Source organism: Nerophis ophidion, linkage group LG04 (genome assembly GCF_033978795.1).
Source record: "Nerophis ophidion isolate RoL-2023_Sa linkage group LG04, RoL_Noph_v1.0, whole genome shotgun sequence".
NCBI lineage: Eukaryota > Metazoa > Chordata > Actinopteri > Syngnathiformes > Syngnathidae > Nerophis > Nerophis ophidion.
Genome location: NC_084614.1, coordinates 24,097,160 through 24,115,356, shown reverse-complemented (window position 1 = coordinate 24,115,356; position 18,197 = coordinate 24,097,160). Strand labels below are relative to the sequence as shown.

The window sequence follows — 18,197 nt, the reverse complement described above, 5'->3', positions numbered from 1 at the left end:
GTAAAGCACCAGTTCCACTGACAACAAAACAGGCCCAGAGCATAATACTACCACCACCGTGTTTGACGGTAGGAGTGGTGTTCCTGGGATTGAAGGCCTCACCATTAGTCCTCCAAACATATTGCTGGGTATTGTGGCCAAACAGCTCAATTTCTGTTTAATCTGAACACAGACGTTTCCTCCAGAAGGTCTTATCTTTGTTCATGTGATTGTCAGATGAAACAAATACCCAGCAATACGTTTGGAGTGAAAAGGGGAGGCCTTTAATCCCAGGAACACTATGCCTACCATCAAGCATGGTGGTGGTAGTATCGTGCTCTGCCAATGGAACTGGTGCTTTACAGAGAGTAAATGGGACAGTGAAAAAGGACAATTACCTCCAAATTCTTCAGGACAACCTAAAATCATCAGCCCGGAGGTTGGGCTTTGAGCGCAGTTGGCTGTTCCAACAGGACAATGACCCCAAACACACGTCAAAACTGGTAAAGGAATGGCTAAATAAGGCTAGAATTAAGATTTTAGAATGGCCTTCCCAAAGCCTTGACTTAAACGTGTGGACAATGCTGAAGAAACAAGTCAATGTCAGAAAACCAACTAATTTAGCTGAACTGCACCAATTTTGTCAAGAGGAGTGGTCAAAAACTCAACCAGAAGCTTGTGGATGTCTACCAAAAGTGCCTTATTGCAGTGAAACTTGCCAAAGGGACATCCATCCATCAATTTCCTACCGCTTATTCCCTTCGGGGTAGCGGGGAACGCTGGAGCCTATCTTAGCTACAATCGGGCGGAAGGCGGGGTAGCCAAAGGGACATGTAAGCAAATATGAACATTGCTGTATGGAAACATTTCACCCAGCATATTTGGTCACATTTTCAGTAGACCCATAATAAATTCATAAAAGAACCCAACTTCATGAATGTTTTTTGTGACCAACAAGTATGTGCTCCAATTACTCAATCACAAAAAATAAGATTTGTAGAAATTATTGGAAACTCAAGATGTTCTTTATAAGTGTATGTAAACTTTTGACCACAACTGTGTATTTACAAGGGCATTTTCAAGATAGATAGATAGTACTTTATTGATTCCTTCAGGTGAGTTCCTTCAGGAAAATTAAAATTCTAGCAGCAGTGTACAGAGTTGAGATCTTTTTAAAAAAGAGTAAAAAGTAAATAATGGGGTTTAAAAGGTAACAAAATAGAGAAATATTACAAAAAGAATAAAAACAATGGGAATAACAATATAACAGTAAAATAAGAATATAACAAGACAAAGTAGGCAGTAGTGACCATGTTATGAAAACGTATTGCACTGTTAATGTTTTGAATCCCCTGTCATCCTTGTACCCCCCGCCCCAGAGAGGAGTTGTACAGTCAAATGGCGTGTGGGACAAAGAAGGATACTTAAGAGAAACATCTTGTGAGACGAGGTCGGCCGACACGGGAAGCGGTATAGTTCGGTTGGTAGAGCGGCCGTGCCAGCAGCTTGAGGGTTGCAGGTTCGATCCCCGCTTCCGCCATCCTAGTCACTGCCGTTGTGTCCTTGGGCAAAACACTTTACCCACCTGCTCCCAGTGCCACCCACACTTGTTTAAATGTAACTTAGATATTGGGTTTCACTATGTAAAGCACTTTGAGTCACTAGAGAAAAAGCGCTATATAAATATAATTCACTTCACTATCCCTGCGGTGAAATAGTTTGCGACTTTCACACGCAACTACCGACTATGAGCGGTACCACTGGCTTATACGGCGTTGAATGGGTGTTACAAATTGTGAGTTCAAATATTTTATTTCTTAATTTTCTCATGTTTCATTTGTTTTATACAATTCTTTTAGTTTTGACAGTACCACGTAAGATATGTTTTAATTGCTGAAGTGGGTTTATTGAATGTTAAATACACCAAAAAAGAGTTGTGTACACTGTTGATGGGGATTAATACACAGTAGTGTGGAAGTCTGTTTCTGTATAGTTGTCAGGGTTGTTTGTTGACGAACCCCATGATGCAGAGAAGGAGGCAGGCATTTGGTAAGTAAAGATGATTTAATTAAATACTAAGACAAAACCAAAACCAAAAGGGTACAAACAAAAAGCGCGCACATGGCCGGAATAACAAACTAAGGGTCTTTAGCATAGAAGCTAGCAAGAAACAAAAAAGGACCTAGCGTGGAAGCTAGCGGGTAGCAAACAGGAAAAACTGGAAATGGCTAATGTTAACAGAAACAGCTTACCGCTACGACGACCAGGACAAAATGTAGCACGACAGGTAGTAGCTGTAACAAAACGACACGACAAGAGCAACATGTGGCAACGACAATACAAATGACAATACAATGATCCAGCAACTGACACAAGACAAAGGAGGTTACAAATAGGAGCCGGCTGATTGGCAACAGTTGTGGCCAGATGCCAATCAGCCGCAACTGAAGGGGAACACAGCACTCAGGGAACAAGACAGGAAGCTGACAAAATAAGAGCACTAGACAGGAACTAAGGACAGGAAATATTAAACACACTGGAGGAACACAGCACTCAGGGAACAAGACAGGAAGCTGACAAATTAAGAGCACTTGACAGGAACTAAAAGACAGGAAATACTAAACACAAGAAACAGACAAATGCAGAGGAAAAAACTAAAACATAGACAAACTGTCAGGGGCAAGCCTGACAATAGTATCTCCAACCATGTGGTGACATGAATTACGGTATTTTGAGAGGTGAAGTCGGACTAAGTAGGACATTACTACTGAAGTGAAGTGAAGTATATTTATATAGCGCTTTTCTCTAGTGACTCAAAGCGCTTTACATGGTGAAACCCATTATCTAAGTTACATTTAAACCAGTGTGGGTGGAAATGGGAGCAGGTGGGTAAAGGGTCTTACCCTAGGATACAACGACAGTGACAAGGATGGCGGAAGCGGGAATCGAACCTGGAAGCCCATATAAGGCCTAGGTGAGAAACGCACAGCTCGCCACTGGTTTTGACCAAATCAAGCCACCCAGTTTGGAGGTTGACAAACTTGCCCAAGAAAGGTGAGCTGTATAAGAGCACAGTAACAGTCACACTGGTGCCTCCTGAGTTGTTAACTTAGTGTAGGTCAGCTGTTGTTAAGTGGTTCCAAATGCAAACCGTGACTAAAAGGTTTACGGTTTCAGTTCCAGTTTCCCCTAATTACAGTATTAGTTTTTGACCTAAAGAGCATCCGGCAGCCAAGCTTCGAGGTTGACGATGATGTAAAAACAGTGCCAAGATTCTCACGCATAAAAAGACAATCTGCATGTGCACACAAGTGCATTTTATACGTGTAGACACATTTTGAGTGCTCAGACTTATTTTACAGTCTCTGTGCACGTGTAGACTTTGTTTGCACTTGTGCTGTGATTCTGTTTTCCTTTTGACTAATCATTTTTTGACATATTCACATGACATAACAAATGGTAATGTCATCATTTATTAGGTTTTAGTTTAAAAAATGTGTATTAGATGACAAAATTCACAAAAATTTGGTGGGGTTTTTTAAGACATTCGAGGAGCACACAAACGTAGGGCTTTATTATAATTTTTAGATGGATTGAAAATCTTTAAGAGTCGGTTAAAAAAAATTATATAAAAAATTATATAAATGTGTTATAATACTGAATGTTACAATAAATATATACCATGTATTATATATACACACATATATATATATATATATATATATATATATATATATATATATATATATATATATATATATATATATATATATATATATATATATATATATATATATATATATATATATATATATTTAAAATCGATTCTCCAAATATATCAGTCAATTTAGAATGGGATTAAATCCCTATGTGTATATATATATATATATATATATATATATACACAGCACAGTACATATACAGTATACAGATAAGAATATATACATGTATACATCAAAAATATATATACACTATATACATACATATAAATATACACATATACATATATATATACAGTACATATACAGTATACATAAGAATATATACATGTATACATCAAAAATATTTATACACTATATACATACATATAAATATACACATATATATATATACATACACACACACACATACATACATTTATATATATATATACAGTATATATATATACATATATATATATATATATATATATATATATATATATATATAAATACATACATACATATATATACATATAAATATATACATATATATGTATATATACATTGTATATATATATGTATATATATATAAATATATATATAATCTTTAAGAATCGACTATTGGATTAAATACATTATTATTGATATTATTATTGATATTGTTGCTTTTATAAATTAGGGGGTTTCCTTTTTTAAAATATTGTATTTAACAAGTATTGTAATTGTATGTATTCTCAGTTACTTTGTAAATGTATATTAGGTTGATTAACATTATGTGATTTTTGTAAATACAATATTAAAAATCTAATGTTTTAAATTGGTTTTTTTAAGCCAACACTGCATGCATAAGCTGTATGTCAGCAGCCAAGAGGAGCTTTGCAACTTGTAACCAGTTTTAAAAAGGTTTTATTATCATTTGTATACCTAATAATATATTACGAGAGCCGTGTTGAATAAAGAAATATATTCAGAATCTAATCGTCACCTCAAGAATTGCTACGGAATCGTGAGACAGACAAAAATTCACATCTCCACACAACAGGCTCCCTCGGATTGGGTTTGAACGGGAGACACTAGGCGTTAAAAGTGACCAATCAGAAAGTTAAAATGATTCGGTCTGTGTAAAATTCCTCCACGTGTAATCCTAATGATTCGGGCTACTGCATTTATCCCATTCCGCACAGGGACGCAAACTTTGGTCGTCTGCAAAAGAGGCGAGTATATTATCCACCGAGCTAAAGGCCCGAGCTGGCTAACTCGGCGGCCACCACACTCTTGAAGTCATCAGGGAGTGAGGTTTACTAGCGTACACTTGGCACAGCCACACTGAGGTTTACCAACGTACACATGGCACAGCCACAATGGCCGGCCGCCATTACACAAGCGTTGCTTAAAATGACTCTGCGCACGCACAAAATGAGTCCCTATGCCCAGAGAGACCACGTGCACGCAGACTGTAGTTTTTACTCTAAATTATTTTGCCCCTGTTTTGCCTCCAGAGTTGACAAGCTTATTACAGGAAAAGTGAGCTGTAAACGGGCAGCAAAGGAGCGACCATGGGGCCTCCACCTGGAAACCCTGAATACTAAAGATGCGCGGTTTGCGGTCTCATCCGCGGAGTCCACGGATAAACCGCGGGTCGGGCGGGTGACATGACGAAAAAATAGATTTTAATTAGATTCAGGCGGGTGGCGGTTGAACCATTCGGAAATATTTGATATACATGGTTCTGGGATCGGTATCCTTTACCATTCAAAGAGCCATTTAGGACCCGTGTCACAAAGCGAAGAAGACAATAGGAGACGCAAACATTCTCCAGGATGACTGCCGGCAGACACCCACTTAATAAGTATTAGGGCGTGCTATGAAGCCATTGGCTTTATCGCCTTCTGCAGCATGTACGATCTGCTTGTCAGTCCAGCAACATGTTGTGTGTGGCTTCCGCAGACACACGCACACGACTGCAAGGCATACTGGGTGACACATAGTACACTAATGGTTGTGATCTAAACAATTTTAACACTCTTAGTAATATGCGCCACGCTGTGAAGCCACACCAAACAAGAATGACAAACACCTTTCGAGAGAACATCCTCACGGTAACACAACATAAACGCAACACAACAAATACCCAGAATCCTTTGCATCCATGACAAATCCTGACTATTTTATACACCCCGCTAGCAGCAAGCCCCACCCGTGCGTCGGTAAGGTGGGCGGGTTTTGGGACGCGGGGGTGTAAAATATATTCAGGAATTGTCACGGATGCAAAGTGTTCTAGGGATTTGTTGTGTTGCGTTTATGTTGTGTTACCGTGAGGATGTTCTCCCGAAATTTGTTTGTCATTCTTGTTTGGTGTGGCATCACAGCGTGGCGCATATTAGTAAGAGTGTTAAAATTGTTTATATCACAACCATCAGTGTACTCTGTGTCAACCAGTATGCCTTTCAATCTTGTACGTGTGATTGCGGAAGCTGCATACAACATGTTGCTGGAATAACAGTCGGTTTGTACATGTATTTGAATGTGTCGAAGGTAATGGCTTCACAGCACGCCCTTATTCTCGTCATCAGGATGAACACCATCTTTACTCTGTGAAACGGGTTTAAATAGCTCTTTGAGTAGTAAAGGTGGCCGACCTCTGATGTATTTCAACGGGCGGGTGGTTGCGGTTCTGATAAAAAGTTGGTTCGGGTGGACGGCGGGTGGATGACGACTTTGGTGATGCGGTTGCGGATGATATAATTGCCTATCCGCACATCTCTACTAAATACTTAAAGTGCCGTCCTTCTCCTCCTTTTTTATCTCCATGGTAACCAGAGGTGCGTCACAGCGGACAACATCATGATGGAGGTGGGCGCCCCGTCAGCAGAGGAGACCCAGGCTGCAGGTGCAGTTTTGGGCCGGGTCCTGTACCACGCCGTGCGAGGTGGCTGTTTTGTGAGTCGCTTTCTCCCTGAGGAGAGCTTCTTCCTGGACTACATCATTCACGAAATTGGTTCTGACAATTTCACCGTCACGGGTAAAAAAAAAAAGTTTTAAAATTTAAGAAATGTAAATGCTATATAAAGCATTTTTGTGGCCGCTTCCTGTAGACTTGGAAGCTGTAATGAGGACTCTAGAACTTGGGGGGGCGTTGAAGAAAGAGAGCAATTACCGGCACTCAAACAACACCTGGGATCAGGTAAACATGTCAATAAAGATCACCGGACAACAACTCGTTTTTTCATACGTCTTCTCCTTTTCCCAGCATTGTTTTTCTGCACACGAGCTGGTGCTGATCCACGGCCTGGAAAGACCCGACGGGGTGCTTGGTCGGTCTGACTTGGTCCGTCTTAGCCCGGCGCTGGTCCAGCAGGTCCTGAGTGGGGCTTGTCATGCCACACAGCCGCCTAAAAAGGAACACAACCAGCTCAGCACAACAGAGAGTAAGTTGCTGCAAAATGAACTTTACTTCCATGCAGAAGTGATGTCTAAGTGGTGTGTGCGTGTCCTCGTTAAGGATACATTTACGCAACCCTCGCCAACGTCGTCATCACGCTCATGTCCATGTTTGGCATCGTGTTGCTGCTTTGTACGTCATCCACCAGCATCTTCCAGATGTGTATCCAGTTTTGCATCAGCCTGGCAGTGGGTTCTCTCACTGGAGACGCCTTGCTGCACCTGCTGCCAATGGTGAGCCGTACAACGCGCAAACACAGGCGCACACTCCTCAAACGCTTTCGGACACATTCACTTCTTTCGCCTTTGGTGCAGTTCCTAGGCCTCCACGTGCACTCTGATGACGTAGGCGCCCGGCTGCACACGCCACGGCACAATCCGCACGGTGACGGCGGTGCGGCGGTGTCCGACTACGTGTACAAGATGTTGGTGTTGATGGGCGGGATCTACTACTTCTACCTGATGGAGACGCTCTTCTCGCTGTTCATGCACAGACATAACCACCACGTGGTGAGCAATGATAATTAAATATTTATTTGTTCGTTCATGAAAAGTAAATTATAGTAAATTATCCCTGAATATCATTAAATAAATTTTTTGTTTTTTTGTTTTTATTTCTGGCTTTTTATATTTTTGATTGGTTTTACTAATACTTGTATAATTTTCAGCGATTTTTTTATTTTTATTTTTTTTATTAATTAATTATTATTTTCATTATAAATTGTCAAATTTTCAGCGATTCATTGTTTTTATACAGCTAAATTTTTTTATTTTGGGGTTTTCTCTACATGTTTTATCATTCCTTTAAATCATTTTATGAAAACTTCAGTTTGCAGGAATTTAACCCATGAAGCAACATGAAAAATATTGTTTTAGTGATTAGTTTAGGCTTGTTTTATATCTTGTTACTTTTATTAAGAATGGTATCAATTTCAGCATTTTTTTATATACATCAACAATTATGTTTTGTTGGTGTTTTTCAATAATTTTAATCATTCTTTTAAATAATATATATGTTTGTCATGATATTTCAATACACATTTTTCACAACTATTACTATAATTCTTCACTGATTGGCTGGGAGAACTCACATGGTTCCCCTGTCTTACAAGGAAATGTATTGTAAACTTTCTGAGTTCCAAATATGGTTTTTTACCTAATAAAGGTCTTGTGTTTATTTTATAGGTACAGCTGCATGATTGAAAATATATTTGTATAGTAATAATTATTTTAAATAAATAAGTATATACATTAATTATAATATATACATTTATTATAATAACCAAAAATATATTGTATTATTACAATTATCATTGTAATACTTATATATACTGAAACTTATATATATTATAGAAATAAATATATATTCAAAGTATTAATTGTAAATTGATAAAATAATTCATAATAAAATATCTAAATAATTAATTTATTTGCTTTCCATGATCAACCAGGTTGCCTCGGAGCCTCACCACTGTGACCACGGCAGAGTTTTAGAAATGTATCAACAGGACAAGAAACAAAAAGATAAATTACATTCTGCATCAAAAACTGAGCTGGTAAGATATATTGTCAATTCTGTCCAGATGTTTATGAATAAAAATATTATCACTACCTTTTTAGGTGATTGAGGAGGAGGAGCACCATGACACATCTGTTCACAAAGAGAAGGCCACAGGTGAAGAGACATGACATCACGACTCAGCAATATTTAGCATTGACCCATTTTGTCTTTGTCGCCGAGCAGATCAGCGCCTGCTGCCTTACTTGATCACTTTAGGCGACGCCATCCATAACTTTGCTGACGGTTTGGCCATGGGCGCTGCTTTCTCCCTGTCGTGGAGGTCGGGTCTGGCCACGTCCCTGGCCGTCCTTTGCCACGAGCTGCCTCACGAGCTGGGAGATTTTGCCATCTTGCTGCACAGCGGCATGTCGGTGCGGCGGGCGCTGCTCTTCAACGTGGGCAGTGCCATGTCCTCCTTTGTGGGCCTCTACATCGCCCTGTCTGTGGCCACCGACCTAGCCACCAAGCAGTGGATAGCTGCCATCACTGCAGGCCTCTTTCTCTACGTGGGCCTGGCTGACATGGTGAGTGCACCTGTTTTGGGGCATATTTTGATTTTCAATATTATATTAATACTATTAGAACCCACAAAAAAAACAATGTCACTGCCCCACATACACACACTCAGTATGTTTCCATCTACGCACGTGCCAGTCTTCCCAACGGGACAACCCAGTTTTTTGGGTGTTTTTTTTTTTTTTTTTTTTTATAAAATAGTTCCGACAAATCTCCTTTCTAAGCTGCAACTTTACAGTGGCAGAGGAGTTTGCGTGTCTTAAAGATCCTGGGAGCTATGTTGTCCGGGAGCTTCTATGCCTCCTGGTAGGGTCTCCCAAGACAGACAGGTCGTAGGTGAGTGATCAGTCAAAGAGCAGCTCGAAGACCTTTATGAAGAAGAAAAAACTGTCATTGGCTTGTCACACAAGGCCATGCCTTATTTTGAGTTATTTGGAATGGCATGTTGGTTTCTCTTCCTGTTTTAGTTAGTACTTCCTAAAGCAGGGGTCGGCAACCTTTACCACTCAAAGTGTTATGGTTTACTAAGGGAGGACGTGACGGCAAACGGACACCAGGTGGCAGTATGTCCAAATATTTATTAATATATATATGTAATAATAAATCAACAGAAAATATACTAAGTAAATGGAGCGTGGCAAAAACTATAGAGTGTATGGTGTTACTCTAAGTGTGTAAATTAACTGAAGTGTGTTTTACCCAAGTGTTGACAAAAGAGAACGCGGAAGTCCGTGGGGCAGGCAGAGGGTTCAGGTCAAACGAGCGAGGAGTCGAGGTACAAAGGAGGCAGTCAGAATCCAGAGGGAGATCCAGGGAAAAGAGTGAGACGCACAGCTCACCTTGCGGGCGACGGAGAATTCTGTGGGGACACGGGAAAAGACACTGAGAACACGTAGAGGTACAGGGCACAGGGAGAGCAGGTTTGCATAACGCAGGGTGATTGCTTACGGTACGCATTTGGAACTAAGTTCCCGCACGGATCCCTGTGTCCACTGGTCTTTTATGCTGCTCATCGTCAGTCACAGGTGTGTCCTGCAGCCGGCTGCGGCGGAGAGTGGGCGCGGTCCGCTTGATGAATGCGGGGGCGTGTCTGGAGTGCGCTGTCGGCGGGTCCTCTGGTTGGACTCGCAGCGGAGAGAGACGCAGAATGCGCATGTCCCACAACAGTATCCCCCCCCTATGGACAGATTCCAGATGTCCTAGAATCTGAACACCCCCAAAAGCAGGAACAAAAATCAAGGGAGGGTGGAGGGGTGAACTGGTGGTGGGTCGCCAGCCCAAGTGTCTCAGAAGCCATCGGGGACAAGTCTGGTGGCGGCGTCGGGTGGACCGCCGCTGCGGCCGGCGAAGTGGACGACCAAAGAACGGTCGACGTCTTGGCCGTCGGTAAGGCGGGCGCGAATGGTTCCCTGGTGCGGGCCGCCGGACACGAGGAGGTGGACGGCACTGTAGTGAGGACCGCCGGACACAAGGAGGTGGGCGGCGCCGTGCTGCAGCCCGCCGGACACGAGGAGATGGCTGAGGAGCTGAAGCCAGTGCTACTGGCTGAGGGGCGGGGGTCAGGGCCAGCCTAGGTATGGGTGCTAGCTCACAGGCTAGCCTGGGGACAGGTGCTAGCTCAGGGGCTTGCCAAGGGGCTGGTGCTAGCTCGGGGGCTAGCTCGGGGACTGCCGCTGGCTCGGGGGCTAGCTCAGGGACTGGGGCTAGCTCGGGGGCTGGCTCGGGAACTGACGCTAGCTCGGGGGCTGGCTCGGGGACTGACGCTAGCTCGGGGGCTGACGCTAGCTCGGGGGCTGGCTCGGGGACTGACGCTAGCTCGGGGGCTAGCTCGGGGACTGGCGCTAGCTCGGGGGCTAGCTCGGGGACTGGCGCTAGCTCGGGGGCTAGCTCGGGGGCTAGCTCGGGGACTGGCGCTAGCTCGGGCGCTAGCTTCGGGACAGGTACTAGCTCGGAGGCTAGCCAGGGGACTGGTGGCTGCGGCTGGGAAAAACGGAAGATAGGTGGGATATCTCGGGCAGGGGGAAGTCTGTCTGGTTGCAGCTGTGCTACCACATTAGCACAGCCACCAGTACAAAAATGAAAAACAGATGGTATAGGTATGGCAGGGGTTTGCCTGGCTGGGTGTAGATGCGCCACCATATCAGCACAGTCACCAGCACTATCCCCTCCTTCCGAACGCGGATGCCAAACGCCTCCAGCTGACTGAGGAATTGTCACTAAGGGTGGGAGGTGGGTGGCCAGGCGCCGGGCAAATTCATCCCTCCCCGTATTGAAATTAAACAGTCCCTTGACGGAGTGTTGAGGGCTACAAAAATGGTCCATGGTGGAGGAAAAAGACATCGTGATAGGGGCAAAAAGGAAGGAGGAAAGGCGAGAAAACAAAAAAAAACAAACAACAGAGCTAAAGTCACTGGGGGCTATGAAAACAACAACAACAAAAAAAATACTGTGCCGTCAGGTCCTACTATTTAATTTTTCTGGCGGGAACTTACTGTTATGGTTTACTAAGGGAGGACGTGACGGCAAACGGACACCAGGTGGCAGTATGTCCAAATATTTATTAATATATATATGTAATAATAAATCAACAGAAAATATACTAAGTAAATGGAGCGTGGCAAAAACTATAGAGTGTATGGTGTTACTCTAAGTGTGTAAATTAACTGAAGTGTGTTTTACCCAAGTGTTGACAAAAGAGAACGCGGAAGTCCGTGGGGCAGGCAGAGGGTTCAGGTCAAACGAGCGAGGAGTCGAGGTACAAAGGAGGCAGTCAGAATCCAGAGGGAGATCCAGGGAAAAGAGTGAGACGCACAGCTCACCTTGCGGGCGACGGAGAATTCTGTGGGGACACGGGAAAAGACACTGAGAACACGTAGAGGTACAGGGCACAGGGAGAGCAGGTTTGCATAACGCAGGGTGATTGCTTACGGTACGCATTTGGAACTAAGTTCCCGCACGGATCCCTGTGTCCACTGGTCTTTTATGCTGCTCATCGTCAGTCACAGGTGTGTCCTGCAGCCGGCTGCGGCGGAGAGTGGGCGCGGTCCGCTTGATGAATGCGGGGGCGTGTCTGGAGTGCGCTGTCGGCGGGTCCTCTGGTTGGACTCGCAGCGGAGAGAGACGCAGAATGCGCATGTCCCACAACACAAAGAGCCATTTTGACCCGTTTCACAAAATAAAGAAAACAATGGGAGCCACAAAACTCTTTTGAAATTTAATATGAAATAACACTGCATACAGAGTTTGCTTTGTGATATGTATGAACCAGGGGTCTCGGACACGCAGCCCGCACCTTAATATGAAATTTAATGTTGGTGCTACCCGCAAGTTTTGTGTGAATGCCGCTTAACAGCATCACGCTTGCCAACCCTCCCAATTTTTCCGAGAGGCTCCCTAATTTCAGGGCAATTCTCCTATCGAACGTCTGATTATCTTCACCCCTGGGGCCTTGTCACCGAGGAGCTTTTTAACTACCTCAGCAACCTCAGCCCCAGAAATAGGAAAGCCCGCTAACGATTTCCCAGTCACTGCTTCCTCATAGAAGGACGTGTAGGTGGGATTGATGAGGTCTTTGAAGTATTCCCTCCACCGATCCACAACATCTGCAGTCAAGGTCAGCAGCACACCATCCTTACACATTGTTGACAGTGCACTGCTTAAGGCTGTGGATGGTTGTCCAGAATCGCTTCGCAGCCGTCCGGAAGTCGTTTTCCATGGCTTCCCCAAACTCCTCCCATGTTCGAGTTTGTGCTTCCGCGAGCGCAGAAGCCGCACACTGCTTTACCTATCAGTACTTGTCTGTTGTCTCCGGAGTCCCATGAGCCAAAAGGACCCTATAGGACTATTTCTTCAGATTGATGGCATCCCTCACCGCTGGCCACCAGCGGCTTCTGAGATTACCGCCACGACAGGCAGCAACCACCTTGCGGTCACAGCTCCGATCGGCCGCCTCAACAACAGAGGTACGGAAACAAGGTCCATTCAGACTCAATATCCAGTGCCTACCTTGGGACATATTTAAACTTCTCCCGAAGGTGGGAATTGAAACTCTCTGTGATAGGAGACTCTGTCAGACATTCCCAGCAGACCCTCACTATACGTTTGGGCCTGCCAGGTCTGTCCGGCATCCTCCCCGATCATCGGAATCAACTCACCACCGAGTAGTGATCGGTAGAAAGCTCCGCCCCTCTCTTCACTAGAGTGTCTAAAACATGAGACCACAAATTCGATAACACAACTACAAAGTCGATCATGGAACTGCGGCCTAGGGTGTCCTGGTGTCAAGTGCACATATGGACACCCTTATGTTTGAACATTGTGTTTGTCATGGACAATCTGTGACGAGCACAAAAGTCCAAAACCAAAACACCACTTGGGTTAAGAGGCGGACGGCTGTTCTTCCAAATCACGTCTCTCCAGGTTTCACTGTTGTTGCAAATATAGAGGTTGAAGTCCCCCAGCAGAAAAACGGAATCACCTGAGGGAGCGCTCTTCAGTACTCCGTCGAGGGATACCAAAAAAGGCGGGTACTCTGAGCTGCTGTTAGGTGCGTAAGCACAAACCGCAGTCAGGACCCGTCCTCTCACCCAAAGGTGGAGGGAAGCTACCCTCTCGTCTACTGGGTCGAACTCCAACATTCAGGCTTTGACCCAGGGGACAAAAATAATTGCCAACCCAGCCTGTCGCCTCATTGCTGGTCAAGCCTTGGGTTGAACTTCGGGAAGCTGGAAAATTACTCTGGGCTAAACTTGAGTCATTGGCAGTTTTGTCTTCGCACTTGAAAAAAATCCCATACCAAGTTTATCCACAAGCATGTTTGCGTAATCCAGGAAGGAAAAGTCTGTGATTAACGTGTCACCTGGTGGGAGCCTGGCCGCACGCCCCTCACTTTCTTGCACGTGCCTTGACCACTGGTGGCGTGGTGTCATCCTGTTCTTCCGTGCTTGGGCTACACTGGCTAATATCCTAAGCTGTGAACAAAGACGCAACGTGGTTAATGGGGTTCCCGTATTCAACCCCCTTAGTAGAGGAAGGGTGAAGCGCTGGATCCCCTTGCAGCAGAGGAGGTTGCGTAGGCTCCACCTTGTGACAGCTTGACGAAGTTGGCTTGCGCCTTCATCGACAACGTGCCGGCTTAGCACTTGGCCAAACAGTTTCCTTAAAGAAAGGATGATTCTCCGGTGAGTCCTTCAACGCTTCCAATTCCTATAGCACTTTTCTCTCAAATTCTTCCGATGTGTATTGCAACGCAAAATCACTTGTTGGCTCAAGAATTCGGTCACACTGCGGGGATGACTAAAATGTGAGGCTGGCTCAAACAGGCTGTTGATTAATAACTTAACTCAGGTAAACCTGACAGCGCTTTGAGGCAGGAGTCTAGTCACTTTGGGACAGGGGTCGGCAAACCGCGGCTCCAGAGCCGCATGCGGCTGGCTCTTTGATCACTCTGATGTGGCTTAGCTGCATACTTGCCGACCCCCCCGGCCAGTCACATGTAGTACGCGGGCTCTGTTATCATATGTAACTGACTGCAAGGCATTCTTGTTCAACAGCCATACAGGTTACACTGAGGGTTGTAATATAAACAACTTAACACTCTTACTAATATGTGCCACACTGTGAACCCACACTAAACAAGAATGACAAACACATTTCGGGAGAACATCCACTCTGTAACACAACATAAACACAACAGAACAAATACCCAGAATCCCATACATGCCTAACTCTATTGGGCTACATTATACACCCCTGCTACCACCAAGCCCTGCCCACCTCAACCGACGCAGGAGGGGTGGGGGGGGGGGGCTTGGTGGTAGCGGGGGTGTATAATGTTGCCCGGAAGAGTTAGGGATGCATGGGATTCTGGGTATTTGTTCTGTTGTGTTTATGTTGTGTTACGGTGAGGATATTCTCCCGAAATGTCTTTGTCATTCTTGTTTGGTGTGGGTTCACAGTGTGACACATATTAGTAAGAGTGTTAAAGTTGTTTAAACGGGCACCCTCAGTGTGACCTGTATGGCTGTTGAACAAGTATGCCTTGCAGTCACTTACGTACGTCTGCCAGAATCCACATAGAACATGTGACTGGACTTCCAAGCTATTTGTACAGGTTGTCGAGGATGCTAAAGGCCGTGCCATCATAGCATGCCATCCTTAAGTCTCTGGATGCTGTGGGGCTGTCTTGGTTGAAAAGACTCTGCAACATTGCGTGGACATCGGGGGCGGTACCTCTGAATTGGCAGACCAGAGGGGTGGTTCCTCTCTTTAAGAATGGGAACCGGAGGGTGTGTTTCAACTATTGTGGGATCACACTTTTCCCGGTAAGGTCTATTCAGGTGTACTGGAGAGGAGACTACACCGGATAGTCGAACCTCGGATTCAGGAGGAGAAGTGTGGTTTTCGCCCTGGTCGTGGAACTGTGGACCAGCTCTATACTGTTGGCAGAGTCCTTGAGGGTGCATGGGAGTTTGCCTAACCAGTTTACATGTGCTTTGTGGACTTGGAGAAGGCCTCTGACCATGTCCCTAAGGAAGTCTTGTGAGTGCTCAGAGAGTATGGGGTATTGGACCGTCTGATTGTGGCGGTCTGCTCCCTGTTTGATCGGTGTCAGAGCTTGAAGGTTGGACTCCGCCAGAGCTGCCCTTCGTCACAAATTTTGTTCAAAACTTTTATGGACTGATTTCTAGACTCATTCAGGGTGTTGAGGAGATCTGGTTTGGTGGCTGCAGGATTAGGTCTCTGATTTTTGCAGATGATGGGGTCCTGATAGCTTCATCTGGCCAGGATCTTCATCGCTCACTGGATAGTTTTGCAGCCAAGTGTGAAGTGACTGGGTTCAGCACCTTCATGTCCGAAAAAGGGAGAGGTGGCATTTTCGGGTTGGGTAGGAGATTTTGCCCCAAATGGAGGAGTTCAAGTACCTTGGAGTCTTGTTCACGAGTGAGGGTGGAGTGAATTGTGAGATCCACAGACAGATCGGTGTAGCGTCTTCAGTAATGCAGACACTGTAACGATCTGTTGTAGTAAAGAAGGAGATGAGCCGGAAGGCAAAGCTCTCAATTTACCGGTTGATCTACGTTCCCATCCTCACCTATGGTCATGGGTTATGACAAAAAGGACAAGATCACGGGTACGAGAGGGTGAGAAGCTCTGTTATGCGGGAGGAGCTCAAAGTAAAGCCGCTGCTCCTCCACATCGAGAGGAGCCTGATGAGGTGGTGCGGGCATCAAGTCAGGATGCCACCCGGACGCCTCCCTGCGGAGGTGTTTAGGGCACGTCCGACTGGTAGCAGGCCACGGGCAAGACCCATGACACAATGGGAAGACTTACATTCCTCCAAGTAATGCGCAATTTTTCATTGTGACACAAAATGGCATAAAAAGAACCACTTTTTGTTCTGTTCCCCCACCCAGTTGCCCACAATGGTGCACATTAACTCCAAGAGGCCGTGGAGGATTTTTGCAGTGCAGAACGTCGGCCTCCTGAGCGGCTGGGCAATCCTCTTGGTGCTGACGCTTTTCGAGGAGAAGATTCACTTTTAATGTCACTGTGTGTTTGTGAGGTTAGTGTAATGCTAAAGTCCATTAGATTTGTTATGAGGGACATATTCATTATTATTAAATCAGGGGTGTCCAAAGTGTACCATAGATAGTTTTTATTGGCCCACGACAATTAAATTAAACAAATTAACTTCAAACGCAGTCTGCATCAGGATGAAGGATGATACAAGACACGTTGAAAAGAAAAAGAGTGTTTGCCATGTTAGAATGTAAAAAATATTGGCCTGGTTATTCAACAAAAATTGGAATAAAACTGCTTGTGTTTTTTATGTTTTTGTGCGTCCCGAGTGGTAAATTCAAATAAAAATATGATGGCCAAAGTGTTGGATTTTATTATTAGTGTATTACACAAAACATTTCAAACAATTCTACTACAATACTCATTGACATTTTTACAGTACAGTGTATGTATTATTATTATTTTAGTTTTACATGTTGTATATATTGTTGTATTATTGTTCAGTGTAGGAAACTGATCAAGTCTATTTTTATTTTACCTACATTACTTCTATTAATTTACTTCACTGTAACACATTCCAAATTATTTGTAAACATTATTTTTTAATTTATTTTTATTTCTCAACTGAAATATTCAAATGTACATATTGTTCATAAATATAGAGGATGTATTACGTTTTTCATATATGACAATACTAGTTAAGGTATTTATTTCACTAGAAATAATTATACTTTTAGAAATTGCATTATAGGCTTGTGAAACCCTTTATTTTTGAAGGTTAATCATTATGCAACGACATTACAAGTGAGCATCAACAATCAAGTCCACTACAATACTTTTTACAGTACAATTTATATTTATTAAAATTTTAATATATAAGAGACAAGAGGTAGAAAATGGATGGAATATTGTATTTATTTGTTTAGAGTATATTTCATTTTAGGAAATACATGTCCATTTTATTATTTCTTGGTACTTTTTAAAATGAACAATACATTTGTTTTATTCAATGTAATTTATCATTACACCTTTTTTGTTTATTTACAGATTCAATCATATGTCACCATTATAAATATTTACTTTTTGATGTGTCATCATTAATGGTACAGGTGTTTATTTTAAAACAAATATTGTACTTTTGTAATGTAATTGAATCGCAGATAAGTCATTGTAGAGTTAGCTAAATATTACTCAGATCTCATCCACCGTAATAAAAACGATCCTAAATTTTTGTTTAGTACGGTAGCATCGCTAACCCAACAAGGGACTCCTTCCAGTAGCTCCACCCACTCAGCTGATGACTTTATGCAATTCTTTAGTAAGAAAATTGAAGTCATTAGAAAGGAGATTAAAGACAATGCGTCCCAGCTACAACGGGGTTATAGTAACACTGACACAACTGTATATACGGCGGATACTGCCCTCCAAAATAGTTTCTCTCGTTTTGAGGAAATAACATTAGAGGAATTGTTACAACG

At 43.6% G+C, this 18,197-nt stretch overlaps 1 protein-coding gene across 1 annotated transcript; it reads left to right on the top strand.

The window, feature by feature from the left end:
- The first annotated feature begins 6,504 nt into the window (after window positions 1-6,504).
- On the top strand, window positions 6,505-17,071 carry slc39a4 (solute carrier family 39 member 4). Its single transcript, XM_061897562.1, has 7 exons — window positions 6,505-6,702; window positions 6,776-7,108; window positions 7,183-7,355; window positions 7,437-7,631; window positions 8,573-8,706; window positions 8,834-9,206; window positions 16,614-17,071. Exons 1-7 carry the CDS (start codon window positions 6,525-6,527, stop codon window positions 16,740-16,742), a joined length of 1,515 nt encoding a protein of 504 aa, XP_061753546.1. The 5' UTR covers window positions 6,505-6,524; the 3' UTR covers window positions 16,743-17,071.
- The last annotated feature ends 1,126 nt before the right edge of the window (window positions 17,072-18,197 follow it).